Source organism: Nematostella vectensis, chromosome 3 (assembly GCF_932526225.1).
Source record: "Nematostella vectensis chromosome 3, jaNemVect1.1, whole genome shotgun sequence".
Lineage (NCBI taxonomy): Eukaryota > Metazoa > Cnidaria > Anthozoa > Actiniaria > Edwardsiidae > Nematostella > Nematostella vectensis.
Genome location: NC_064036.1, coordinates 20,121,162 through 20,143,359, shown reverse-complemented (window position 1 = coordinate 20,143,359; position 22,198 = coordinate 20,121,162). Strand labels below are relative to the sequence as shown.

General features: G+C 38.2%; 1 protein-coding gene across 1 annotated transcript in view; it reads right to left on the bottom strand.

Annotated features, from left to right (window-relative positions):
• Positions 1-223: 223 nt before the first annotated feature.
• The window catches only part of LOC5505300 (piwi-like protein 1), a 42,176-nt gene continuing 20,201 nt past the window's right edge, over positions 224-22,198 (bottom strand). Inside the window, exons 12-26 of the mRNA XM_048724979.1 lie at positions 17,494-17,621; positions 17,228-17,294; positions 17,041-17,121; positions 16,754-16,861; positions 16,505-16,589; positions 16,093-16,185; positions 15,826-15,912; positions 15,663-15,716; positions 15,026-15,541; positions 12,982-13,176; positions 10,551-10,742; positions 5,406-5,482; positions 4,150-4,257; positions 3,935-4,004; positions 224-2,826 (exon numbers count right to left, since the gene is read on the bottom strand). Of these exons, the coding sequence (XP_048580936.1) occupies positions 2,740-2,826; positions 3,935-4,004; positions 4,150-4,257; positions 5,406-5,482; positions 10,551-10,742; positions 12,982-13,176; positions 15,026-15,541; positions 15,663-15,716; positions 15,826-15,912; positions 16,093-16,185; positions 16,505-16,589; positions 16,754-16,861; positions 17,041-17,121; positions 17,228-17,294; positions 17,494-17,621 (1,948 nt within the window). The 3' untranslated portion in view covers positions 224-2,739. The remainder of the gene's footprint in view (positions 2,827-3,934; positions 4,005-4,149; positions 4,258-5,405; positions 5,483-10,550; positions 10,743-12,981; positions 13,177-15,025; positions 15,542-15,662; positions 15,717-15,825; positions 15,913-16,092; positions 16,186-16,504; positions 16,590-16,753; positions 16,862-17,040; positions 17,122-17,227; positions 17,295-17,493; positions 17,622-22,198) is intronic.

Here is a 22,198-nt window from a genome sequence, read left to right as displayed (position 1 = left end):
AAACATTTCTTGGATTGACTGGAGTATCAGGTAAGTACGAGTCTCTTTTGATGCACCGAATCAAATACCATGCTCAACAGAAACATCCCTTTTGGTTACTTTGTGAAACGTCTCAATCATCGTTGAACCCGATGTATTTGAGTGGATACAAATAAACAAACGCGTGCGCTCTCACGGACGTTCGCTAAGCTAAAGGTTCGAACAGAAAGGGCAAGGGCGCAAATATAATCAACAAATTCTTTTTAATCAACATAACACTAAATTCATAACTATTCAAACATATCATTCACGGTAAAACTTGATTCATTGCATTGATCATTCACAAGCCTTGTTCTGTAGTAATCTCTTGAAACGTCCTTAGATGTTCTATTAATGTCTTGATGAATTCCTAACCCATTTATAATCATTTGGGCTTAAAAAAACGTGGCCTAGGTGCGTACGGAGCGTGACCACCCAGACTTAGCCTAATTTACGTACGGGGCGTGACCACCCAGACTTAGCCTAATTCACGGACGGGGCGTGACCACCCAGACTTAGCCTAATTCACGCACGGGGCATGACCACCCAGACTTAGCCTAATTCACGTACGGGTCATGACCACCAAGACTTAGCCTAATTCACGTACGGGGCGTGACCAACCAGAATTAGCCTAATTCACGTACGTGGCGTGACCACCCAGACTTAGCCTAATTCACGTACGGGGCGTGACCACCCAGACTTAGACTAATTCACGTACGGGGCATGACCACCCAGAATTAGCCTAATTCACGTACGTGGCGTGACCACCCAGACTTAGCCTAATTCACGTACGGCTTAGCCCGCCTAGACTTGGATCACTTGCCCAACTCTTGAAGATCCACACTGGGAATTTTCATTACTATATGGATACCATAAATACCTAACTGAATTGTAAAATATACATTTTCTCTTAATCATAATACTCCACAACATAAAGGTTAGGCTGGGGTAGGATTGAAATTATGTGTACTTGCTAGTGATATAAAAATAAGTACTACATGAAAAAAACTTCATACAATACCTTTAAAGTCCCTACATCAGGTGTAAAGCTTCGAGTGAGTCGCAAACATTTTAAGCCCCGAGATGAAAGTGTACTAAAAACATCCACGCAAAAAAAAAAAAAAAAAACGAAAAAAAAAAAAACGAAACATATTCACCCTGATCAGATCTGTTTTGAGTGCTTAAGGATTGACGTACACTTTGTTGTTCACAACAGTATACCTAGAGACAATTTGTATAAGCACAAGAAAACAATTATATAACAGGCAAAAAAAAAACTTTCTCGAACTGTGAACGAAAACACAGCATTATATTATTATAGACATAGCAACATACTTGTAGACAAACTACACTCTAGGAGTAGGTACAATAGCCATTTTCCCCAATTTTTCACAAAGCTGTTTCGATTACGGTCCATGTCGTATTGTCTCAAGAATAATTGGCCTAATTAAGGTGTCGGTCTAAAAACTTGAATGAATAAAATATCCTGTGATCAAGATCAGAGTAAATATGTTTCGTGATTGGAGGGACGAAAAACTATATTTACAAAATCAAAAGGTTTTTTTCGTTGTGTGAGTTCATGGCTGAAATATTCATGATTCTGTTCGTGATTTTGGCTTATGACAAGATTAAACACGAGGTTCCGCTATAAAAGGGAAAGCTCCTCCCACCCCCGGGCTCAAGAACAATCAGTTATCAATCAGCCGTCAATGAGTCAACATGTCAGGACAATTGCTCTGAGCGCTAAATTCAAATTTCATATTATAAACCAAATTAAATATCATTCCTAAAGTTGTCCACCGAAAATGGTTATATTTATAGTAAAATAATGATATACCAAGCTGTGTGCGCTCTAAAATATGAGCATCTTCATAACAGCGCGAGAGTAATTTATGCAGATGCGCTAGACAATGGTAGCGCGAAATTTAAAATTTTGCACCGAAAACGTGGGTGGAGAGCAAATTACTAATTTATAAATCTCTCTAACACAACTCCCTTGTTACCTGTGCAAAAAGTTTTATTCCAGCCGACAGAGGCTCTGAGATAAGCAATTTTACAAGAGACATATAATTTGTGACCGCTAGCTTGGCCGTGTTCTGATTATACTTGCAAATTCGATCCCGGGGCTGGGAAGGTGCTTTCCCTTTTATAGCGGAACCTCGTGTTTAAGATGAGGTTAAAACATGAAAAAATGCGATAAAATAATTTATTTAAATAATCTGGCGACTCGTTATTAATGTAGACGCAGGCTTTTACCATAGAATCTTTAGGAAATTGGGTAACTGTTGAAAACGTTAAAAAAATCGAAAAGGTTTTGCATAAAAATGCCAGATCGTTTTGTACTGTACTTGGCAATGAACCCGATTCACCCAATCATGGACGATTAGGCTAGGAGTCAGAGGTAGTACCTCGGTGGGCTTAAAATGACTAAGATAGAGGTACCTGTAAACTAAATGAGAAGATTTGTAATCAAAGTTGAAAAATCCTTTATATAAGCGACAGGCAATAGATAACTTGATATTCTTGGAAAATTCTGCAACCCAACGATATCTAAACATTTGATCATTGTCTCCTAACAGTAACGGCATGACATCAGGCTGATGCACCAATCACAAAGCGTGACGTCATTAGATATTTACGTTGATGGACGTCATGAGATGTTGGACCAATCTTTGTTGGATGGCGGAGAGCGTGTTGTGGATGGCGAATGGCCACTAAGACTTATAGAAAGAACAATCTGTCACACAGCTCTTGGCTTGGCTGCCCATGGATGCTCTGACCAACTTGATAGGCCAACTTATGAGCGTACTGAAAGATACAAGAAAAAAAACACTCTTTAGCCCCAGATAGAAACATATATCGAGATACTTGGTCGAATCAATAAAAATTCCCAAACAGTCGCGTTCGTTAACAAGAGTATAAATATTGTTCACCAAAAAATAGAAGTAGACTCTCTGCTAAATTTTCGTCTTGAATAGTAAGACTTCTTCAGGGTCCTGAAGAATTTGGTCGAGTACACGTTAGCGAGTGATAGGCGAATGTATTTGCAACGAGTACACATCATTAGCGAGTGATAAGCGGTTGTACAGGGTGGTTTAAAAGTTCGTGCAATTTTTCGATTCAGCAAAAAAAAAAAAAAAATAGCAGAAGGACAAGTGTTGCATATGATGAAAATACTTTATTGTAGTCTGTGGATACGAGAAATCATTAGCCAGAGTGGCCGCCTTCGTTCTTTATTACATTTTTATGCGCTTGGGTGTGAAGTGAAAATGTCCCTGTGATATATCTACTGATACATTTCGCCAAGAACGAAGGTACCTCTTTAGTTATTCTATCGTCGTCGGCGTTGGATCACTAACTTGACTTGCGAGTGATTAGCGAATGTATTTGCGTCTAGTACACGTCAGCAAGTGATTATCGAATGTATTTGTGTCGAGTACACGTTAGCGAGTGATTGGCGAATGTATTTGTGTCAAGTACACGTTAGCGAGTGATTAGCGGGTGTATTTTGTCGAGTACACGTTAGCGAGTGATCAGCGAATGTATAATTACGCATGTAAACTAACTTGACACACAGGAGCCCACAAGCAGTATTGCGTATATACCTATTTCAAAAAACGTTGTCAGTGCGAAAAGGCAAATGGCGATTGGCAAATGGCAGTTCTAGGACCGAAAGGAACCATGGGTCTCATTAAATTTCTACTAAATGCTGAAGAACATGGATAAATCAAACAATTATCCATTAAAGATCATCAATGTATGTCTCTGACATTGCTAGACTTTATTTAACACCTTTTATTTTGCGAATGATTAGTACCCAGAAGCACCGTTCGGGCTTAGAACTGCCATCTACTATTTGCCATTCGCCATTTGCACTGACAACTTTTTTTGAAATAGGTGTATCAAAGCTTCTTACCTGACAGGGGGCGGGAACTCGTACCGTCCCAGGCCAATTATAATACAGATGCGTCAATTTGTAGGACAATCTGAAAAATAAACAAGGGGAAGAAAGCTGTCATTTAATAATCATATAAATCTTGAGCTGGTTTGTGTCTTAAAAACCATGCCGCAAACAGTTGCTAGTGTGAATAGTGGAAAGATGGGAAACGTAGTCCTTCTTGCATGTCTTACTTCTGCATGATATCAGGTTTCCAGTTGGAGGTATCGTACACAACAACATAGTGAGTGGGTGTGACAGTTCCTTGGCGCACATGCTGGCTGACCAGGAAGAAGTCATTCCTGGAAACAAACAACCGTGTTATTACAGACTAATGTGGACTTGAGACCTGCCTTTTCTGTAAAATGATGAAATCGATATAAAACAGTGTGACAGAAGGTAGACAGAGGGTCGATGTGACAGAGGAATGACCATATGGCGAACTGCCGACGTCCGAGGTATTTAACTGGCTTATTACATGATCTATACCTAGTTAATAACAATTTAAACTGGGGGAAAAGATAATAATAGTTGACTTTTTTGGGGGAAAAAAAACAAGGTTCAAGTTATTAATGACCTGCAAGAAAACCCAGGAGAGTTGGTGGTTGATTGCACAAACTTAAAAAGCTCATTAGTTAAATACTGTACACAATCAAAATTAACATTTAGACAGAGCGGGGCTGCTCCATGCACGGACTCAATTCCCAAAGATGGAGTTGAATTGCAAAATTTTCGTAACCCGGAGTTTCAGTGTGAGCACGCTGCGAGAATGGAGCTCACTGACAGCGAAAAGAGCGACTTATTTTTATTACGCCAAATATCTACTTTCAAAAACTGTAACATCGACGACAATGAACAAGCGGAAAGAGTGAGTAGACGCCTCAGACAGCCACACCACAGCCTAACTTTGCAGGAATAAATTCCCAAAATTGCACATAAAAATTTGGCTGAAATTATTGTTGAAATTCGAGGGTTACAAATACAAATTTTGCTTTCATGACAATTGAATCGCTGCATTTTGTGGCGAAAAAGTGCTGTTTTTTTGCTCATTTCTACTCAAGGTTTAATATGATGGTCCTTCATTAGTATTCAAGGTTAATATCTAGTTTTAAACCTACTACTTTTCATCAGTATTCTAGTTATTAACCTCATTCATCTTTAATTAGTTCATATTAACCCCCATTTTTTCCCTGTTGTTTCCTGTTCTTTAAGATTGTAAATTATTCATAGGTATTTTAGTGAAATAAAGGACTTGCATGAACAATTGAAAAGGTGTCAATGATGTAAAAAAAAAAAAGTTGATAAAGGGTGGAAAAACAGCTGTCCCATGACGGCACATCGACTTTGTCACATGACAATGCTGAAAGGGCTGGTTAATTGCCATATTGAGTATCACAATATTGTTATATAAGTGTTACACCATAAAGCTCCACTGAAGAGTGAGTCTTACCAGTCCTTCCTAGTGACGGTGTGATCCAAAACTGAGCCAGGACCAGGGTTACCAAGTCTGGGCTGTGGGCCACGACCCTACAAAATACAAACATCACAACCATGACCCTACAAAATACAAACATCACAACCATGACCCTACAAAATACAAACATCACAACCATGACCCTACAAAATACAAACATAAACATGACCCTACAAAATACAAACATAAACATGACCCTACAAAATACAAACATCACAACCATGACCCTACAAAATACAAACATCACAACCACGACCCTACAAAATACAAACATCACAACCACGACCCTACAAAATACAAACATCACAACCATGACCCTACAAAATACAAACATCACAACCATGACCCTACAAAATATAGACATCACAACCATGACACTACAAAATACAAACATCACAACCATGACCCTACAAAATACAAACATCACAACCATGCCCCTACAAAGTACAAACATCACAACCATGACCCTACAAAATACAAACATCACAACCATGACCCTACAAAATATAGACATCACAACCATGACCCTACAAAATACAAACATAAACATGACCCTACAAAATACAAACATAACCATGACCCTACAAAATACAAACATCACAACCATGACCCTACAAAATACAAACATCACAACCATGACCCTACAAAATATAGACATCACAACCATGACCCTACAAAATACAAACATAACCATGACCCTACAAAATACAAACATAACCATGACCCTACAAAATACAAACATCACAACCATGACCCTACAAAATACAAACATCACAACCATGACCCTAAAAAATACAAACATCACAACCATGACCCTACAAAATACAAACATCACAACCATGACCCTACAAAATACAAACATCACAACCATGCCCCTACAAAGTACAAACATCACAACCATGCCCCTACAAAATACAAACATAAACATGACCCTACAAAATACAAACATCACAACCATGCCCCTACAAAGTACAAACATCACAACCATGACCCTACAAAATACAAACATCACAACCATGACCCTACAAAATACAAACATCACAACCATGACCCTACAAAATACAAACATCACAACCATGACCCTACAAAATACAAACATCACAACCATGACCCTACAAAATACAAACATCACAACCATGACCCTACAAAATACAAACATCACAACCATGACCCTACAAAATACAAACATCACAACCATGACCCTACAAAATACAAACATCACAACCATGACCCTACAAAATACAAACATCACAACCATGACCCTACAAAATACAAACATCACAACCATGACACTACAAAATACAAACATCACAACCATGACCCTACAAAATACAAACATCACAACCATGACCCTACAAAATACAAACATCACAACCATGACCCTACAAAATACAAACATCACAACCATGACCCTACAAAATACAAACATCACAACCATGACCCTACAAAATACAAACATCACAACCATGACCCTACAAAATACAAACATCACAACCATGACCCTACAAAATACAAACATCACAACCATGACCCTACAAAATACAAACATCACAACCATGACCCTACAAAATACAAACATCACGACCATGACCCTACAAAATACAAACATCACAACCATGACCCTACAAGATACAAACATCACAACCTTGACCCTACAAAATACAAACATCACAACCATGACCCTACAAAATACAAACATCACAACCATGACCCTACAAAATACAAACATCACAACCATGACCCTACAAAATACAAACATCACAACCATGACCCTACAAAATACAAACATAAACATGACCCTACAAAATACAAACATCACAACCTTGACCCTACAAAATACAAACATCACAACCATGACCCTACAAAATACAAACATCACAACCATGACCCTACAAAATACAAACATCACAACCATGACCCTACAAAATACAAACATCACAACCATGACCCTACAAAATACAAACATAAACATGACCCTACAAAATACAAACATAAACATGACCCTACAAAATACAAACATCACAACCATGACCCTACAAAATACAAACATCACAACTATGACCCTACAAAATACAAACATCACAACTATGACCCTACAAAATACAAACATCACAACCACGACCCTACAAAATACAAACATCACAACCATGACCCTACAAAATACAAACATCACAACCATGACCCTACAAAATACAAACATTACAACCATGACCCTACAAAATACAAACATCACAACCATGACCCTACAAAATACAAACATCACAACCATGACCCTACAAAATACAAACATCACAACCATGACCCTACAAAATACAAACATCACGACCATGACCCTACAAAATACAAACATCACAACCATGACCCTACAAAATACAAACATAAACATGACCCTACAAAATACAAACATAAACATGACCCTACAAAATACAAACATAAACATGACCCTACAAAATACAAACATCACAACCATGACCCTACAAAATACAAACATCACAACCATGACCCTACAAAATACAAACATCACAACCATGACCCTACAAAATACAAACATCACAACCATGACCCTACAAAATACAAACATCACGACCATGACCCTACATAATACAAACATCACAACCATGACCCTACAAAATACAAACATCACAACCATGACCCTACAAAATACAAACCTCACAACCATGACACTACAAAATACAAACATCACAACCATGCCCCTACAAAGTACAAACATCACAACCATGACCCTACAAAATACAAACATCACAACCATGCCCCTACAAAGTACAAACATCACAACCATGACCCTACAAAATACAAACATCACAACCATGACCCTACAAAATATAGACATCACAACCATGACCCTACAAAATACAAACATCATAACCATGACCCTACAAAATACAAACATCACAACCATGACCCTACAAAATACAAACATCACAACCATGCCCCTACAAAATACAAACATCACAACCATGACCCTACAAAATACAAACATCACAACCATGACCCTACAAAATACAAACATCACAACCATGACCCTACAAAATACAAACATCACGACCATGACCCTACAAAATACAAACATCACAACCATGACCCTACAAAATACAAACGTCACAACCATGACCCTACAAAATACAAACATCACAACCATGACCCTACAGAATACAAACGTCACAACCATGCCCCTACAGAATACAAACGTCACAACCATGACCCTACAATATACAAACATCACAACCATGACCCTACAGAATACAAACATCACAACCATGACCCTACAAAATACAAACGCCACAACCATGACCCTACAAAATACAAACATCAAAACCATGACCCTACAAAATACAAACATCAAAACCATGACCCTACAAAATACAAACATCACAAACATGACCCTACAAAATACAAACATCACAACCATGACCCTACAAAATACAAACATCACAACCATGACCCTACAAAATACAAACATCACAACCATGACCCTACAAAATACAAACATCACGACCATGACCCTACATAATACAAACATCACAACCATGACCCTACAAAATACAAACATCACAACCATGACCCTACAAAATACAAACCTCACAACCATGACACTACAAAATACAAACATCACAACCATGCCCCTACAAAGTACAAACATCACAACCATGACCCTACAAAATACAAACATCACGACCATGACCCTACAAAGTACAAACATCACAACCATGACCCTACAAAATACAAACATCACAACCATGACCCTACAAAATATAGACATCACAACCATGACCCTACAAAATACAAACATCATAACCATGACCCTACAAAATACAAACATCACAACCATGACCCTACAAAATACAAACATCACAACCATGCCCCTACAAAATACAAACATCACAACCATGACCCTACAATATACAAACATCACAACCATGACCCTACAAAATACAAACATAAACATGACCCTACAAAATACAAACATCACAACCATGCCCCTACAAAGTACAAACATCACAACCATGACCCTACAAAATACAAACATCACAACCATGACCCTACAAAATACAAACATCACAACCATGACCCTACAAAATACAAACATCACAACCATGACCCTACAAAATACAAACATCACAACCATGACCCTACAAAATACAAACATCACAACCATGACCCTACAAAATACAAACATCACAACCATGACCCTACAAAATACAAACATCACGACCATGACACTACAAAATACAAACATCACAACCATGACCCTACAAAATACAAACGTCACAACCATGACCCTACAAAATACAAACATCACAACCATGACCCTACAAAATACAAACATCACAACCATGACCCTACAGAATACAAACATCACAACCATGACCCTACAGAATACAAACGTCACAACCATGCCCCTACAAAATACAAACATCAAAACCATGACCCTACAAAATACAAACGTCACAACCATGCCCCTACAAAATACAAACATCACAACCATGACCCTACAGAATACAAACGTCACAACCATGCCCCTACAGAATACAAACATCACAACCATGACCCTACAATATACAAACATCACAACCATGCCCCTACAAAATACAAACATCAAAACCATGACCCTACAGAATACAAACATCACAACCATGACCCTACAAAATACAAACATCACAACCATGACCCTACAAAATACAAACATAAACATGACCCTACAAAATACAAACATCACAACCATGACCCTACAAAATACAAACATCACAACCATGACCCTACAAAATACAAACATCACAACCATGACCCTACAAAATACAAACATCACAACCACGACCCTACAAAATACAAACATCACAACCACGACCCTACAAAATACAAACATCACAACCACGACCCTACAGAATACAGACATCACAACCATGACCCTACAGAATACAAACATCAAAACCATGACCCTACAAAATACAAACATCACAACCATGACCCTACAAAATACAAACATCACAACCATGACACTACAAAATACAAACATCACAACCATGCCCCTACAAAATATAGACAGAGGCAACGTACGCATTATCAAGACAATGCCCAAATGGATCTTGTTGTATTCCTTACCTCTGCACTGAAGATGCGAGTGTTGATTCTCTTTTGTACAACCAATACAGCCAGCTTGGGTTTGTAAGATTCACCAAACGAGGCAAAGCACTCCTCAAATTGTTGTACCTCATAGCCTGCAACTACTTTGAGTTGACCGTCACCCACGCCATCCCTGTACACGATGATCCTCTCAGGCAACGCATTATTTACCTAGAGACAAGACAAAAGTATTGATGGAGTTCAAAAGTATGCAGTAACAGCTATGTTTTACACTAAAGGAGACTAGGCACATTAGAGCACTTTCGAAAAAATAAGGAAAATATAATTTTAGAAATTAGAAATGAATAAAATTTCAATATTTCATTCATTTTTTCAAAATGCACAGAAAAAAACAAACCACAACTTTGTTTGGTATAAACAGTCAAATAAAGCTCAGGTAAGCTTTTTTCATAAGTCATTTTTAGATATAAGCACCACCCTAAAAAACACCATCCCTCAAATAATCATCACACTTGAGATATGAACAATGAAATAAGCATTACATCAATTATTCATGTAAATACAGTATGCTAATTAGAGAAAATGAATCTTAGTCATATCTTGAGGAGACACACAAACATTGAAGATAACATACATCATGCCACTTCCTGATGGCCTTGATAAAGACACAAACATTAAAGATAACATACATCACTCCACTTCCTGATGCCCTTGATAAAGACACAAACATTGTAGATAACATACATCATGCCACTTCCTGATGGCCTTGATAAAAACACAAACACTGAAGATAACATACATCATGCCACTTCCTGATGCCCTTGATAAAGACACAAACATTGAAGATAACATACATCATGCCACTTCCTGATGACCTTGATAAGGACACAAACACTGAAGATAACATACATCATGCCACTTCCTGATGGCCTTGATAAGGACACAAACACTGAAGATAACATACATCATGTCACTTCCTGATGGCCTTGATAAAGACACAAACATTGAAGATAACATACATCATGCCACTTCCTGATGGCCTTGATAAGAACACAAACATTGAAGATAACATACATCATGCCACTTCCTGATGGCCTTGATAAGGACACAAACACTGAAGATAACATACATCATGCCACTTCCTGATGGCCTTGATACAGACACAAACATTGAAGATAACATACATCATGCCACTTCCTGGTGGCCTTGATAAGGACACAAACATTGAAGATAACATACATCATGCCACTTCCTGATGGCCTTGATAAAGACACAAACATTGAAGATAACATACATCATGCCACTTCCTGATGGCCTTGATAAGGACACAAACATTGAAGATAACATACATCATGCCACTTCCTGATGGCCTTGATAAGGACACAAACATTGAAGATAACATACATCATGCCACTTCCTGATGGCCTTGATAAAGACACAAACATTGAAGATAACATACATCATGCCACTTCCTGATGGCCTTGATAAGGACACAAACATTGAAGATAACATACATCATGCCACTTCCTGATGGCCTTGATAAAGACACAAACATTGAAGATAACATACATCATGCCACTTCCTGATGGCCTTGATAAAGACACAAACATTGAAGATAACATACATCATGCCACTTCCTGATGGCCTTGATAAAGACACGAACATTGAAGATAACATACATCATGCCACTTCCTGATAGCCTTGATAAGGACACAAACATTGAAGATATCATACATCATGCCACTTCCTGATGGCCTTGATAAAGACACAAACATTGAAGATAACATACATCATGCCACTTCCTGATAGCCTTGATAAGGACACAAACATTGAAGATATCATACATCATGCCACTTCCTTATGGCCTTGATAAGGACACAAACATTGAAGATATCATACATCATGCCACTTCCTTATGGCCTTGATAAGGACACAAACATTGAAGATAACATACATCATGCCACTTCCTGATGGCCTTGATAAGGACACAAACATTGAAGATAACATACATCATGCCACTTCCTGATGGCCTTGATAAGGACACAAACACTGAAGATAACATACATCATGTCACTTCCTGATGGCCTTGATAAAGACACAAACATTGAAGATAACATACATCATGCCACTTCCTGATGGCCTTGATAAGGACACAAACATTGTAGATAACATACATCATGCCACTTCCTAATGGCCTTGATAAAGACACAAACATTGAAGATAACATACATCATGCCACTTCCTGATGGCCTTGATAAAGACACAAACATTGTAGATAACATACATCATGCCACTTCCTGATGGCCTTGATAAAGACACAAACATTGTAATTAACATACATCATGCCACTTCCTGATGGCCTTGATAAAGACACAAACATTGAAGATAACATACATCATGCCACTTCCTGATGGCCTTGATAAAGAAACAAACATTGAAGATAACATACATCATGCCACTTCCTGATGCCCTTGATAAGGAGCATCTTGAGTCCATCAATCAGCTCCTGGCCTGGGGACTGGAAGCAAACATCTGAGTACCAGCGGGTGAGAGACCTGTTCATGCTACAGACCAGGCCACCAACAGACCTCCCTCCACGGGCCTTGTCATGGTAGACATCAATACCACATACCATCAGGCTTCTCTGTTGAGAGGATAGCACAGGCAAATCAAATCTTGGAATGTTTCAGAAGTTTAGAACTTGCTTGGAAATTTCTAACTGCAAAATAGCCTTTTGGCATCTGCAGTTACATTCCAGCACCTTGCATTTAAATGCTGATTAATAAAACAATAACAAATGTAACACTATTTGGGTAACAATTAACCCATTTGCTCCTATACCGCCCTGAAATGCCCAGCAGAAAAACTTTCATATTTCCCTATACCGCCCTGCACTGCCCGGCTTTCACGCATGCGAGAAAAGGCCACTCTAGCTCCCCTCCCTGTCGAGTAAAGCTTTTGAAAATTCAGCGTGACAAAGAATTGACCAATCAAATGAGCTCTTTTGCGCATCTCCTAGCAATTGAATAGAACAATGCCTTGTAGTAAAATCACTTGTCTCGCGCGACCGCCATGTTGACAGCCCTAGAGAGGATAATTACAGCCCGTGAGAGGATCGTTTCGTTAAAAAATGACAGGAAACAGTGCATAAAGACATCAGAATTCACGCGGGATTCTGACAGCGAAATTTCTTACAGTGGAGATTTTGCAGTGTTTCGAGAAGTACCTTGCCTCTAGTCTGGTGAGAATTAATTATCTACCCACTAAAAGTCTGCTGTATGGATAAAGGCTTCTTATTTTCGTGAAAAGATTGGTATAATGATATCTATTTAGCTAAATCAGGCCGGGGTGAATTAGAAAATTTGACCACGTGTGATATACATGGTTGCACTCATCTCAAAATACTTCATTTCAGGAGGTCAAATTGGTACAAAAATAACCTTAACATAACATCTGCTAGGTAAAAAGGATGCCACAAAGGGTTTTTTAGATGGATTAACTCGAATATTTTGCATGTTACTTTGCTGCTTTGAGAATGATGGATTTGACTAACAAAATCAGTGCGAACGATCTGCATCAATTCTATATTCCCCCGTTCTTGGTAAATAATAATTAAGGAAAATCAACAATTAAACACTACCTTTAATTGATTGTACATTGAAGATGTTGTGAACTGATTACGAGTTTAGGAAATCGATGGAAAGCACTAAGATTTTGTTCTCTAAACATAAAACCGATTTAGAAAGGTCAACTGTCGCTGTGTTCAGAAAACGCACTTTGAAACCGTGAAACACTGGTTGATAAAATGTCTTTGTTTTACCAAGTCTTAAAATCTTATCTGTGGAATAAACTCGTGGAATGTATTCAGGGATACGGTGAGTACATTTATTTAAAATATTGTATTGATTTGTGTATTTATTAAAAAAAGAATTTTGTCAAAAGAAGTTGTGTTTTGTTTCTTTGTGTTCACTAAATTGAACAAATTTGAATAAACTTGTTAAATAATAGTCTAGTTTTGATATTTTCCTAGTTGTTTACAGATTAATTTGTACACCATCAGATTCCTCATCTTTTCCTGAATAGGATGGACTATTCGCTTTTATGTAATATTGTCCCGCAAATTACTGCACTTATGTGTTTTGCTTTCTGCTTGAGGGAATTTGCAAAACTTGCGAAAACTCCCAGGAAGAGGGCGAATCGTGCGCGCTATTATCCCGGGAGTGAATGGGTTAAAAGTGAGGAAGACACTGTTAGCTGGAGTTCACAATATATCAAAAATATCAGTAAGAGACATCAACAAATATTAAGGACAGACGAAAAGTTTAATAGTCATGTAGTTGCAGACAAGTTGGACAAGCGAAACGAGTTGTAAAACATCATAATATTTGAAGCATCTAAACTCTAATTTAATAAAAATCCACAGTGTTGATGGTTCTGTGCAGCGATTGTAGTGATATGCTTATTATATGCATAAAATTACTTAAATCACTTACAGATGGTATGTCAAGTGCCCAGAGTTCTCCACCCAACTTGACGTTGATCTGCAGGGCAATCTTCTGGACCACACTGCGCAGCTTAGTGGGGTTAGAAATGGTCTTGGAAATGATCACCTGTGATGGCACAGGGCTCTCCACACAGCACAACTTCTTAACAGCAGCATAACGGTCATCCCTGGACGTAGGGAATATGACAACCACAACCTGAACTTGAGGGTGAAGGTTTTCACGGATGCTCCTTAGGTAGGTCTCTGTCCTGTCATCTCGCAGTTGGTTCATCTTAGGTTGGTTTACCTGGATGCCCATAGCTGGAGCGCACTTGTTCATGGTCTGAACAAAGTCATTGGCCTTGCCACTGTCTCGCTGGGTGAAGAACACCATCCAGTTGTTCAGGTTGACAGCACTGATGACCTTCTCTCTGGTGGCATCCCGCCCCCAGTCCGCCTGGTCACCAGCTGACCCTGTGGTGTTACCATAGATGATCTTCTCAGGGGGAAACTGCCGGCCCTCTGTCTAAAGTGACAAATAAACAAAACACAATGATTAAAGAATTTCGCTACCAGTCAATGGTGAGGATAGTGCCTGTAGGCTTGGGTTGAAAGAAGTATAGCAATTTGAACAGGCAGTCTCTTACCATCAGTGTTGATGTGTCCAGTCGTAAATTCCAGGCAGTAAGTTGTTCCAATGCCTAAAGATAAAGAAATTCACTAACAAAATAGGGCCAGAATGAATGCAAATGTTCTAAAAGGTAATTCTACAAAGTGTTTACAGTATGTTGATACTGTAGCAAAACTCACCTCTGGTGTTGAATTAATACTCATGACAAACTTCTTCATAGCTTCTTGCCTCTGCATTGGGTTCACTCTAGTATGTGCAGCTATATCCTACAAAACGAATGTAATCTGTCAAATAATTTGTTATATGTCCCAGGGCAAACGGGTTACATCATAAAGTCATGCTAAAAACAAAGTGCCTCAAGTTCTTTCAGACTAGGCTTAGTTGTAGCAGCTTTTGTCAAGTCTATCTTCAGAAGATCAACAGTACATTATCATTAGTACACATACCTTCATAACCCTGAAGTCTTTCCTCATAGCATCATTGAGTCCAGTCAGTTTACAGAGCTCTGGGATGAGTAGGATAACCTCTACTTGAGGTCGCTATGAGATTCACAGTGTACCTCAGCAATGACTATACATAGTTTGTTCTATACCTGATTCTATAAAATGGAGAGGATTCCTATGCTGTTTAGACATTGTAAATGTCCATGGTTGTGAATGGGTGAGTTGAAAAGTTTGTGAAATGGTTTCTCTGTGTCACACATTATGAAAAAGGATCGTACACCCAATCATCTTAATCAAAATAAGTCGTTTTCTCAAGGTTACAATATTGAAAAATACATTATAGAGCTTATTCATACAAACACATCATAGAGCATGCGTGTGGACCTAGAAAATAAGAATGGGGGCCTTCACTCACCCCTCCCCTCTTTTGCTCAGTCTTCTTTGGCCGGTTGACAATCATTGGTTGGTCTAAGTCTCTGATCTCAATTTCATAGCTTTTTCTGTGGTAAAAACCAAGATGGTAAGTTGCACACAAAGAGTTATTAAAAAAGCATAAGAACATAATGCAGGTAGTCTAACCTGTACTTAAGTTAGAATTTGAAAATTACATGCCTGGCATTCATGTGTGTGTGTGAGTTCTAGTGAGAAATGATCTATGACTTACTTGTAGTATTCTACGAAGGTCATCTGTTCCCCGTTGTGGAAGGTGAAGGTGCTGGTGGGTCTCTTATTCCAATCTATGTCATCAACTCTGTATGTCTTGTTGTTGTAACTACATTTGACAAAAAAATGTCAGACTAACATGAAGTGTTCATATAGCACACACTCTCTAACTGTAGCTGTCTTGGTCAAACAGTCAATCCCATTTCATCCGTTATTAGGACTTTTTGAATACTGTTTTTAAAGAAGATTTAAAACTATGGGTATAAAAAATGTGTATACAGTACTTACGTTGTAAGAACCACACTGCCAATTAGCTCCTTGGAAACCTCATCTCTGAATCTATCCCCAACCTTACTGTGCATGTTGAGCCTAACAAATACATAAATATGAAGTTTCTTGTGGTCAGTGTCCTTGGTCACACTAAAATGCCTGATAAACAGTGACTGCACGATTGTAAGCACCATATTTTACTTACATATAATCAAGGCAGGAGTCTGTTCTAAGCAGTCTGTGGTGCACATCGCACAGCAGCATCAGACCACCTAAACACAATTCAGCCCGGCATTAGGAAGCGGATAACTAATAACATCTGATAATCAACACCTAAAACATCTTATCATGCAAAAAGACAATAAGCAATAATATTCAACTATATATACAAGGCATCCTTTCAACAACAAACACAGCATTTCGTCAATAAGTAGACCTAAGCCCTGGTGTCATGTTTGGAAGTATACCCACCCTCGTAATGCTGCAGAGATGTAATATAACCTGGCCATAGGACCAGGTTGTGTTGAGGGATGTGTGCAGGTGTTTTAGGGTTGTAGAAGTACCGCCCAACTTGCTGCATATCAAGTATTTTCATCACTCTAAATAACACAAGACACAAAAGAATCAAAGATGCCTAGTATTTCTGATGTTATAATACTATTTTCTAAAATCTATATTTCTGGTAACAACTTATGAAACTTCAGTTTTTTTATTCCTCTCATTTCACCCCGTACAATGACAGACTGACCTTCTCCTGACCCCCCAAACATACCTTTGCTATTTTCCTTATAAGATACAGTACCCATTTAGGCTCTCCCCCCCTCACTTCTCTGTTTCTGCAATTGTATTAGACGTTTGTGCCTGATATAATTAATGATTCATTCGGGCTCCATGTAGAGTGGTGCATTTAAAATTCCTTTCTTTCATGAGGAAGAAGGGAATCTCATTGGCTTGTTGAATGGGGAAACCTGATGTTAAATGTACAATAACTTCAACATCATTTAGGAAGGTATGGTTTTTAATACTTGTTTTCCTTTTTTTCAGAAATTTCATTCTGAAGATCCCTGCAAAGCTTTATAAACTCAAATGATAGAATATGTTCTATTATTTTATAATTTCGATTAGATTAATCTACAGAAATTATGGCAAAGTTGTTTTAATGATTTTGGCTGTCGTATTTACTATTGTGCACTATATCTATGTAAAGTTGCTTGCATTATCATTCAGCCAAAACCCTTGTCTTCTGCTATTTATGGCATTCTCAAACCCTTGGACCTATGCATTTTCATCCATTCTCAAACCCTTGGACCTATGCATTTTCATCCATTCTCAAACCCTTGGGCCTATGCATTTTCCTCCATTCTCAAAGACATGGAGTTGCTCTCCTTGATGACATTTAAGTTTTAGGTTGTTTTGATAATGATATCATTATCAAAACAACCTAAAACTTAAATGTCATCAAGGAGAGCAACTCCATGTCTTTGAGAATGGAGGAAAATGCATAGGTCCAAGGGTTTGAATGTTCCAGCTAGTCTGACCTGTACAACAACAACAACTCAAATGCACAGGAAGAGGAAAAGCTGTTTAACATATTGCAGGTGTAAAAATTGAACCACACCATGGACACAGGAATGGCACAGAGTGTCACCTGCTAACTATGACAACTTAATGCATAACAAATTAGAATAAGAAAATAAGAGTAAGTATGACCACTGTATGTATAATAAATGAGAATAAGAGTATGACCACTGAATGTATAATAAATGAAAATAAGAGTTAGTATGACCATTGAATGTATAATACATGAAAATAAGAGTAAGTATGACCACTGAATCTATAATAAATGAAAATAAGAGTAACTAGGACCACTGAGTCTATAATAAATGAAAATAAGAGAAAGTATGACCACTGAATGTATAATAAATGAAAATAAGAGTATCTATGACCACTGAATGTATAATAAATGAAAATAAGAGTAAGTATGACCACTGAATGTATAATAAATGAAAATAAGAGTAACTATGACCACTGAATCTATAATAAATGAAAATAAGAGTAACTATGACCACTGAATGTATAATAAATGAAAATAAGAGTAAGTATGACCACTGAATGTATAATAAATGAAAATAAGAGTAACTATGACCACTGAATCTATAATAAATGAAAATAAGAGTAACTATGACCACTGAATGTATAATAAATGAAAATAAGAGTAAGTATGACCACTGAATCTATAATAAATGAAAATAAGAGTAAGTATGACCACTGAATCTATAATAAATGAGAATAAGAGTATGACCACTGAATCTATAATAAATGAAAATAAGAGTAAGTATGACCACTGAATGTATAATAAATGAAAATAAAAGTATGACCGCTGAATCTTTAACCCTTTATAGACCATAGGCCACTCAAGTGGCTCTCCTAACAAGCGGCCATAGGCCACTGAAGTGGCCAAAGCAATACAACGACTTTGTAGCCTGCTATTGGTCGGTAAAACAATCGCTTTTATTTTGTTTGATAGTCCCACCAATCAGAATAAAGATCAAGGGTCCCTTGGGCATTAGACCATGTGCTCACGTTGTGTATGCGATTTTATACGAATTTTTGAAGTGCGAGATAGAGCGAGATTATAACAACATGGCAGCGTGCGCAAACATATTCGATAACGATAGCGATGATGAAGAGTTTTACGGTTTCACAGCCAAAGATATTGGCAGGAGAGTGGCAGAAGATGATGGGCAGGCTAGTGGAGAGAGTGATTTATCGTTTGGAGAAGAGTCGAGTGAGGAAGAAGAGTTGGAGAGCGGAGACGAAGGAGAAAGTGATGAGTGGAGTCGGGAGCTACATGAAGTTGAACTCGCTCCTTTTGATCGTGTAGTCGGTCCTACAAATATTCTTCCAGCTGAAGCGAATGCCACCGATTTCCTTGAACAGCTCTTTCCCCCTGATTTAATCGACCTGATTGTGGAAGAAACAAACAGAAATGCCAGGCAAAAGGATGCTGATCCAACGTATTGGGAACCCGTGAACGCGAGCGACATCAAGATATATCTCGCGATAAGACTGCTACAAGGAATCAAGTCTGTACCGTCAGAGCGTGATTACTGGGCCACAAGCCCGTTTCTAGGGGTGAAAAGAATCAAGGATGTAATGTCAAAGAACAAGTACGTGAAGATAAACCAGTATCTTCATTTCAACGATGCTGAGAAGGCCAAACCGCGTGGTCACGAAGAACACGATAAGTTGTTTCATGTTGGCCCGCTCATCAAACGATTGTCTGAGACATTTCTCGAAGCCTACAAGCCCAATCGGGAAAACGCAATCGATGAGGGATTGATCAAATACAAGGGAAGACTTGGATTCAAACAGTATATGCCTCTGAAGCCAGCGAAAAGAGGCATAAAAGTTTGGCTCCGGGCTGACTCACACACACATTATGTGTCGGTGTTTCAAGTCTACACCGGACGCCCGAAGCAAAACACAGCTGAAACCGGCCTCGGAGCCAGAGTCGTTACTGACTTATCCAGAGATTTAGTCGGAGGACACTATCATTTATTTATGGATAATTTTTTTTCAAGCTTTGATCTTTTAAAAAAGCTTAAGAACGATGGTATTTACGCCACTGCAACGACAAGAACAAACAGGAAAGAGTTTCCGGCTGAAGTCAAGTCCGCCAAACTCGCAAATCGCGGCGATGCCTATGTAATGCAAAGGCAGGGGATCCACGCCACAGCATGGAAAGACAAAAAAAACGTTTTTTTCTTAAGCAGTGGAAGCCAGCCAGAAGGCCAAGAGACTGTAAACAGGAAAGGGAAGGATGGCACAATAGAGAAAGTGTCCGCGCCGCCGTGTGTTGTCACCTACAACAAGCACATGGGCGGCGTGGACTATGCCGACCAGAAGCGAGGAGACTACAAGATCCCCATCAAATCTCGCCGGTGGTATCGCTATTTATTTATATTTCTATTCGAGACTGCGGTGGTAAATTCGCATGTTCTACGGAATTTGTCCCCAAACCACAAGAAGATAACGCAGCTGGACTATCGGCTAGAACTTATCGAGGGGTTGATCGGCGGAAACTCGTCGAGAAAGCGCAAACGTGCTTCTACAGAGATTGAGGTGGTTGACGGAAAGTCACATTTCCCAGTAAAAGTGCCAATAAACAGATGTGTGCACTGTGCTGCTGGATCGGAAAGAAAGCGATCAACCTGGGGATGTGTTTTATGCAATGTCACGCTTTGTGTTGGCTGTTTCGAGCCATTTCATTTGAAGTGAGTGGAGCGAATCGGAGCGTACCACAATGGCGGCGCGAAATTTGAATCTTGCCTTGAACACTAAACCCTGGAAATTTACTTATTTCTGTGAAGTTACACTCTTGATCTCTAGTTGAACCAATTGAACAACATTGTAAGGATACATGTTTTATATTATGAGGTTTGAAAATGTAGTGTGTTTGACAAATTGTTATAGTATACAACAACAATTGTAGTATTATCAAACTTTTCAATGAACTCTCTATTCTTCAAATATTTTTCATAGCTCATGAAGTGGACTTTTCCCACTAATATTTGCTGTAAGTGAAAGAATAAACATATGTGAGTCACTGTATTTTTTTGTGTTCACTTTGGTGGTATATTGAAAGAGATATAAAGAAAAGAAAATTAGAAGGCATGGATCCCCTGGCAATCCCCAATTAGCACTGGTCATAGGGACCACCCTTGGGATTTGGAGTCTGGTCTATAAAGGGTTAATAAATGAAAATAAGAGTAAGTATGACCACTGAATATATAATAATTGAAAATATGAGTAACTATGACCACTGAATCTATAATAAATGAAAATAAGAGTAACTATGACCACTGAATGTATAATAAATGAAAATAAGAGTAAGTATGACTACTGAATCTATAATAAATGAAAATAAGAGTAAGTATGACCACTGAATCTATAATAAATGAAAATAAAAGTATGAATACTGAATGTATAATAAATGAAAATAACAGTAAGTATGACCACTGAATGTATAATAAATGAAAATAAGAGTAAGTATGACCACTGAATGTATAATAAATGAAAATAAGAGTAACTATGACCACTGAATCTATAATAAATGAAAATAAGAGTAACTTTGACCACTGAATCTATAATAAATGAAAATAAGAGTAACTAT